At 39.3% G+C, this 7,613-nt stretch overlaps 1 protein-coding gene across 1 annotated transcript in view; it reads left to right on the forward strand.

The window, feature by feature from the left end:
• Positions 1–3,137: 3,137 nt before the first annotated feature.
• Positions 3,138–7,613, forward strand: part of LOC107687343 (SUN domain-containing ossification factor-like) — a 31,245-nt gene continuing 26,769 nt past the window's right edge. Inside the window, exons 1-5 of the mRNA XM_016484623.1 lie at positions 3,138–3,284; positions 4,173–4,298; positions 5,543–5,928; positions 6,437–6,547; positions 6,893–7,073. Coding sequence (XP_016340109.1) covers positions 3,138–3,284; positions 4,173–4,298; positions 5,543–5,928; positions 6,437–6,547; positions 6,893–7,073 — 951 coding nt within the window. The remainder of the gene's footprint in view (positions 3,285–4,172; positions 4,299–5,542; positions 5,929–6,436; positions 6,548–6,892; positions 7,074–7,613) is intronic.

The following is a 7,613-nucleotide window of genomic DNA, read 5'->3' on the forward strand; positions in this document are numbered from 1 at the left end:
CACTGGCAAGAATTAAAAAGAAATGCAATTTATAAACTTTAGTGACGATGTGACACTGCCTCGACTGTGCAAGTGACAATTCCTGTGGCAACTGTGCAGCCTGCAGCTCGCTTATAGACAGATGCGATGTAGTGATTTGAAGCCATTTGTGTATTTTGAGTGAGAGAAAGAGAGCGCGCGCGCGCGGTGATTCACTCACGCTGTTTGTGAAATTACGTCTCACAAGGTTTTCAAATCACTTTAAGTTATTTAATGAAGAAATATGAAGGTGAGTACCTCACCTTCAGCATTATAATTATTTCATCGCGCCGGACAGAGACTGAGACGTGCCGCTGCATGTCATGCCAAACCTCTCACAGCAGCGTCATCAGCTTGAGATCGGCCTTTTTTAGGCCTAATGCAATTTATAAACTTTAGTGACGATGTGACACTGCCTCGACTGTGCAAGTGACAATTCCTGTGGCAACTGTGCAGCCTGCAGCTCGCTTATAGACAGATGCGATGTAGTGATTTGAAGCCATTTGTGTATTTTGAGTGAGAGAAAGAGAGCGCGCGCGCGCGGTGATTCACTCACGCTGTTTGTGAAATTACGTCTCACAAGGTTTTCAAATCACTTTAAGTTATTTAATGAAGAAATATGAAGGTGAGTACCTCACCTTCAGCATTATAATTATTTCATCGCGCCGGACAGAGACTGAGACGTGCCGCTGCATGTCATGCCAAACCTCTCACAGCAGCGTCATCAGCTTGAGATCGGTTTGAGATCTGCTTTTTTAGAGACCACTGATCAATCATCCCAACGTGATTATCGGCCGATAGTGATCGGTAGCCGATCAATCGGAGCACCCCTAAATAGTAATATATTTCTGTCAATTTCTGAAAGTTAATCTATTGTGCAACATTCCTGTGCAATATTTGTCCACTCACTGGAGCCTTTAGAATGCCAACAATGCAACATGTACATCTTTTCTGTTATGTGCCAACTGTGCAATAATGTGTGCAATATGATATTTAATAAGGCTTAAATTTGCACTTAAATCGCCTTGTTTGTATTGGTTTGTGTATTGTTTGTCTTGTATTGTATAGTAATAACATACTCTTTTTTTTTTTCTGTATTACAGATGTTTAAATAACATGTGACTGCACTGTTAGGATTGCTCAAATTTCACTATACTTGTATAGTGACAATAAAGAATCTTGAATCTTAAAGTTTTGTTTTGACAGTTTGGAATTTTACCAAATTCTGTGACATTTCATGCTATACATGAAGTTTTGTGTTTTCCACATCACAGAAATCATAGGCCTTTTTTATGTGTCTCTACAATTGTGTTTTGCCACGTAAAATCTGTGTAATTATTAACTGGCAGTTTCATTCATAGTTCATTTCTCAACCTAGTGAAGAGTGAGGTAATAGTTAGCCAAGCACAAATGCGGTCATTGGAATAGAACTAAACTTGAATTAAATTCTTGAGCACATGCTCTGATGCATTGAGCCTTGGTGCTTATGTAGACCATGCAAGTTCAAATCCTGCTTAAATAAAATGAATAAATTATTAATCATAATTGCTATTACAATTGTTAAGGATGATGTGTTTATAAAAGTATTGTACATAGTGGTTAAACAGATCGTAGTTGATCCGTGATCCGTACGGACCAAGCCCCACGGTTCGGCACGCATGTGATCCGCGGATTAATTGCAAAATTTAACCATAATGGAGTATAAGTTTATAATTTGTTCTATCATTTGTTCGTATTTACACAAGCAAGCGAATTTTAAACAATTCCAGAGAGAAAAGGTTCAATCTGGAGCTCGTTTCGTTACTCGCGCGCTGTTCTCTAGTACGCACACAGCCGCACACACATGAAGCTCGCACACGCGTTTCAGACGGCGCGCAAACACCGAACTGAATCCTCTTCTGAATCCTCTGAACAGACACACACACATAAAATTATGACAAAATACCCATCTCGACAATCATTCAGTTAAACGCAGTCAGTTATGTCTCAAGTGAATGAAAACAGCTGAGAAAGAAATCGGATGTGATGTGTATCATCATTATATCGGATCCGTGCATCAGGCCTTAAAGGTACAGCGGCCTATAAATACTGCTGCTGTCATTAATGATCATCAAACAACAAAACAGCTGTGATAAAAATGTATATTCAATTTATACAGTGAACACTATGCAGTGTTATTTTCCCTAATTACTACATTTCTGTATTTGAATACTACCTACCTTATTTTATTTGTAACATATTCTGTTGTATTTATCTATGCTTGTAATTTGTGTATTTGTTCTTATTTTTACTGGCTGTTCTCTTGTCTCTTTAATCATGTTTAAACTTTCTTAGTTAATCTAGTAGTATTTGCTGTGGTATCAAAGAAGTACTTAACTTTAAGTAATAAATGGAAAGCAAGTTAAATTGAAATGTTTTTCTTTTCTTGCTGATCCGAAAAAATGATCCGATCCGTGGGTCAAAAACCGTAATGTGATCCGAACCGTGAGATTTGTGATCCGTTGAACCACTAATTGTACAAAGCCCTGAGTTGTTAGTCTGTCAGCACACTAAAACCTTATCAATGAAATCAACATTATAGAATTACTGTGGTATATCATGGTTCAGCGTCTGCAATCCTGACACGTCTTTAAAAATGATCCAATTAATTAATTGTGTGGACCCTAAACCAATCAAATTCATTAGAGAACCCCCCAAATAGTCTGGAAATCTGTGGTTTTGCACATCACTAATACGAACATAAGTTCCTCACCTCTGTTGACCTGACTGAAGTCATAACAGGTATGAAATCCTTACCAATGAGACACTATTTCTCAACTAAACTTGTACAGCATTAGACTGTGTTAGTCTGTAAAACCGTGAGAATTAAACTATTTCCACGAGAGCTCTGAAGTAATTGGCTTTAGTCAGAATAACTTTCACCATGCTGGAGGATTTACTGTAAATGGAGTAAACAACAGAAAAAGACATAATCTTGCATCTCAGCCGTGCACATTTCTTATTTGCTATGGTGGAGCGTGTATGTGAGAGCAGTGTCATCATGAGCTCTTACCACCTTGAGAGAGTGTTAAGAGAGTTTTTATATCACATGGTATATTTGGTACATGTAGCTCATTTCCATGTTTGGGAATCTTACGTTTGTCTCTGTGTGTTACAGGCACTCTTGTCATCATGTTTATTGTTCAGAAGAGATCTCCTCTGGCCCAGGACTCCCTGCACAGGATGACAGCCGTTACACAGCGCAGGAATCAGGGGCCGACGACAAGGTAACGAAAAACAATGACTCCACGCAGTTACCAACTAAATGCCTCAATGACTTGCTGGCAGTTGAACTCTTCTCCTATTAGGTCTTTGAGCGCGTGTGCTTTACACCAGTGAGATTTAACTCTGTATTGTGAAATGAGAATCATATACATTTGACCTTTAGAGAAGAGAGATTCTTTAGCTGTTGTGTAGGTTTGAGTAGCCCCTGAAGTTGTGCAATAGTTCCTCATTCAAAGTGCAGGCTGTTGTTGACACTGTCTTTCAGAAGGCTAATCTATAAAGGGACTTGAAGACAGGGGCCCCAACAAAGACCCTCCTCCTCTTGTGTAACCTATAGATTTAAGGCTGTATAGGGGTGTGGATTCTTCTGGTTGTCCAATATTTCTTAGTGGCTGACTGATTAATCCCAGTTTAGCTTTTGTTAGCATGCTATCTTTAAAGTTCGAGAAGCATTTGAATGTTCAGCTAAAGCGTGAATCTGTAAACTTACCGTTTTTGCACTTCAGCACATTTTTTCCCCCTCGGCAGTCACAAAAGTGTTTTCTCTTTGCTCCTGCCAAACTTGAACGATAGCTGTTTGCCCTTGAAAAACATATCTTCCACCCTCATAGAAACAAAGCCAGTTCTGTAAACTTATCTGTTGTTAAAAGAATCTCTCATCAATCATGTCATTCCAAACCCCTCTGAGGAGCACAAACGGATTTTCTGCACAATGATCACATTGCTCTCAATGAAACCGCAAAAGTACATGTGACCAGACAGAAGCAGTCACTCCAAAAAGAACAAAACAAATGCCATAAAATTGTTTGTGGAAGAAACTGACCTTGTAACCCTTTCTTGCTCTTTATTTAGATGTTTTACTCATAAGTAACATTGTTTTTCTCTTTCAGGTTGAAGAGGAAAGGGCGACACACACTCAGTCATCGTACGACGTGGGTCTGGAGACAGAGAGAGCTGCACTAAAGGAAACATCATTGCACTCACAAGACGCCCTGCACGAAGAGAAGCACAAACAGGTGCCAGTGCAATCTAACCATCATATCTGTTTTCTTTTATTACATATCTCAACCTTGTATGTGACCCACACATTTGACAGCTTATATTTATTTTAGTTGACTGACTTTTCTTTGACTAAACTCTTTGCATAAAAGCAATAAACCTTTGGTTCATTATGAACAACATCATAGAGTAATCAGTGCCCGCCTGATTTTTGGTTCCAGAAGTATTTTGAGAGATTTAGAAAAATGCAAAATATGCATGTTTTAACAAATATTAAAGTAGATTGGGAACTTGGGGAGACTGACTCATTCGCAGTGCTTCATGACAGTAGGTGGGCACTGAAAAGCTCTTTTGGTGCTATTTGCTTGACACAATTCTCTGATTGGAGGAGATTTTTTTGCATAATCATGGGTAATGTAATTCATTAAACATGATTATTTAAAGTGAAAGTTCATCCAAAAATGAAAATTCTGTCATTAATTACCTTCGTTTATCTTCGGAACAAAATTATATATAAAAAAAATAAATATGTTTTTGATGAAATACGAGAGCTTTCTGACCCTGCATAGACAGCAACGTAACTAAAACGTTCAAGGCCCAAAAACATAGTAAGGACATCGTTAAAATAGTCCATGTGACATCACTGATTCAACCGTAATTTTATGAAGCTACGAGAATACTTTTTGTGCACATAAAAAACAAAAATAAAGACTTTATTCAACTATTTCTTCTCTTCTGTGTCAGTCTTCGACGCACATTTACTATGTTAACAATGTCATTACTACGTTTCTGGGCCTTGAACATGGTAGTTGCGTTGCTGTCTATGCAGGAACAGAAAGCTCTCGGATTTCATCAAAAATGTCTTGATTTCTCTTATTTTTGTTCCGAAGATGAATGAAGGTCTTACGGGTTTGGAACGACATGAGGGTGAGTAATTAATGACAGAATTTTCATTTTTGGGTGAACTATCTCTTTAAAAAAATAAGTTGAAATAATGCAGGCTGATGGCTTCAACAAAAGCATATACTATCGATTAACAACCTTGTAGCTCACAGTGGGTCTGTCTTTAACTGTTTTTCAGTTAAAAATCAACTCCCTTATGGAGAAAATGAATAAGATTTACTGCCAGAGTCAGACTCTATTGCTGTGATCTTCCAGCTCATGTCTGCAACCAAATCATAGTCGAGATTTTTTTTTAATAGCAAACCCTTCTTCTGTTGCTTAATTGTTAATCTCTTTATCTCTGTTTCTGTCATTGTAGACTGTGAATTTGGAAGAAGTGTTGGAGGAGCCGCAGATTCAGCTTGTGTCTGCTCTCCCTGAGCTAGAACAACAACAACAACAGCAGCAGCAGCAGGAGCAGCAACCAGAACCCCAGAGCACCCAACAATCAGACCAACAACAGTCAGCTCAGCCACCAACACTTACACAGCCCCAAACAGCAACACCACTCTCCCAGCCCCAGCCAGACCCTGAAACTCCACAGGCCACTGCCACAGAAGACCAGGCTGCCCACGCCTCCGCTACTTTAACCCCTCCACAGACTGACCCACACGGAGAAGACCCATCCGCACCTCCTGCTGAACTCCAGAAGAGCCCAGAGTCAGCCTCACCTACCTCAGTCACCTCCGAGGAGAGCTCCTCCAGGTGAGTACAAGCACAGCCGTTTGGGAGAGAAGAGGGTGGGAACTTTAAATGTTTGTCATTTCATTCATTTTATTTTCTTATCGAGTCATTTCTGTGATCCATTTCTGCATCCAAACTTTTAAACTGAATCAGTAAAGCATACAATCATCACTTCATGGACTTCATATGGCACCTACTTTGGACGTTTTTTCAACTGCATCACAGTGGATCTCACCTTCTTTAGTAGTCCGCTATGACTTGTTTTCACCGGACTTGGAGCGTTTACGAATCTTCCATTTCAACAAGGACCGAAAAAAACAATATCACTTTGCGATTTAAAATGTAATAAACCAGTACTTCAAGAACCTCTATGGAGCCCTGGACAAATGTTCAGTCCATACATGGAGCCAGATTACTTTCTCTCTCTTATCCTTTCTATCCCCCTCCCTCTCTCCATTAGTATTCCTCTCCCATTCCTCTCTATTTTCCTTTCTCTTGGTGTAAACCCCATTTGATTTCTTTCCTTCAGTGGACTAGATGTTCTGCGTCCTGATGGCCCTGTAGAGAACTCTAGTGCCAGTCAGTGTGAGGTGGGCCCTGTGCCCCCCTTCAGCCAGTCCCTTGGCACCACACTCACCAGGTGAGTACTGAGCAACAGGTAAACCACAGGTTACATGGCAACATTACGGTAACTCCAGTACTCGCGTTGCATCAGGTGACTTGGTAACCAATGGTTAACCAAGTAACGGAGCTGCTTCAGGCATATCAAGCCAGGTCTTCTCTTGCTCTTTTTTTTTTTCATTTCATCATTTCATTTTTGGCAGTTTGGTTTACCACTTAATTTTTTCCCAATGCCATGATGCACCATTTTTAGTGCTTGTTTTGCTTGTCACTTGCATTACTTTTTGTTTTTTATGTGTAGCAATACACTAAGGTCACTTTCTTTCCCCACCTTCTCTCTGCTGTGTTTTCTTGCTCTTAATAGTTTTGTGGAGGAACATGTGGAGGAACATGTGGAGAAGCAAGCAGAGAACCAGTCTGCCACATTGGGAGTACAGAGTACAGAGACCAGTGCTGACCCGACTGCCACTCTGCTCCCGAGTGAGCTGGACCTCACAGAGCTGGGGCAGACAACCAGTATCCCTCCACCTACAAAAAGCCAGCAGGTACACACATGCTATTTGTCAGACTAATCTAACATGGCTAAATAATTCTAACAGTGAGAGAGAAAGCAAATACCCACAAGAGGCTTTGCATTACTTAAACCTTTAATACATGTGACTAATGGCATAATGCTTTTAGAAAAGGAGGCAAATGTTCAATAAACTGTTAACTGTATTAATAATAATCAAAATAAGTCAAATAGAATTTTCTGTTTCAGGTGTATATAGAACACTATATGTGCTGAAAAATACAATGAAGTGATCAAATATAAATAATTAAATAGTTTAAAATGTAAATAATTAAATCACTTGACAAATACATAGATGAATATATAATATAAAGTCTTAACATATTAGACATTAAAGGGGTCATATGATGCTTTTTTAAAGATCATTATTTTGTGTATTTGGTGTAACAGAATATGTTGACATGCTTTAATGTTCAAAAAACACATTATTTTTCAAATACTGTACATTATTGTAGGTCCTCTATGCCCCGCCTCTCTCAAACGCTTCGTTTTCTACAAAGCCCCCTCCTTTGAC

The sequence above is a fragment of the Sinocyclocheilus anshuiensis genome, unplaced genomic scaffold, assembly GCF_001515605.1.
Source record: "Sinocyclocheilus anshuiensis isolate Anshui unplaced genomic scaffold, SAMN03320099.WGS_v1.1 scaffold1661, whole genome shotgun sequence".
Lineage (NCBI taxonomy): Eukaryota > Metazoa > Chordata > Actinopteri > Cypriniformes > Cyprinidae > Sinocyclocheilus > Sinocyclocheilus anshuiensis.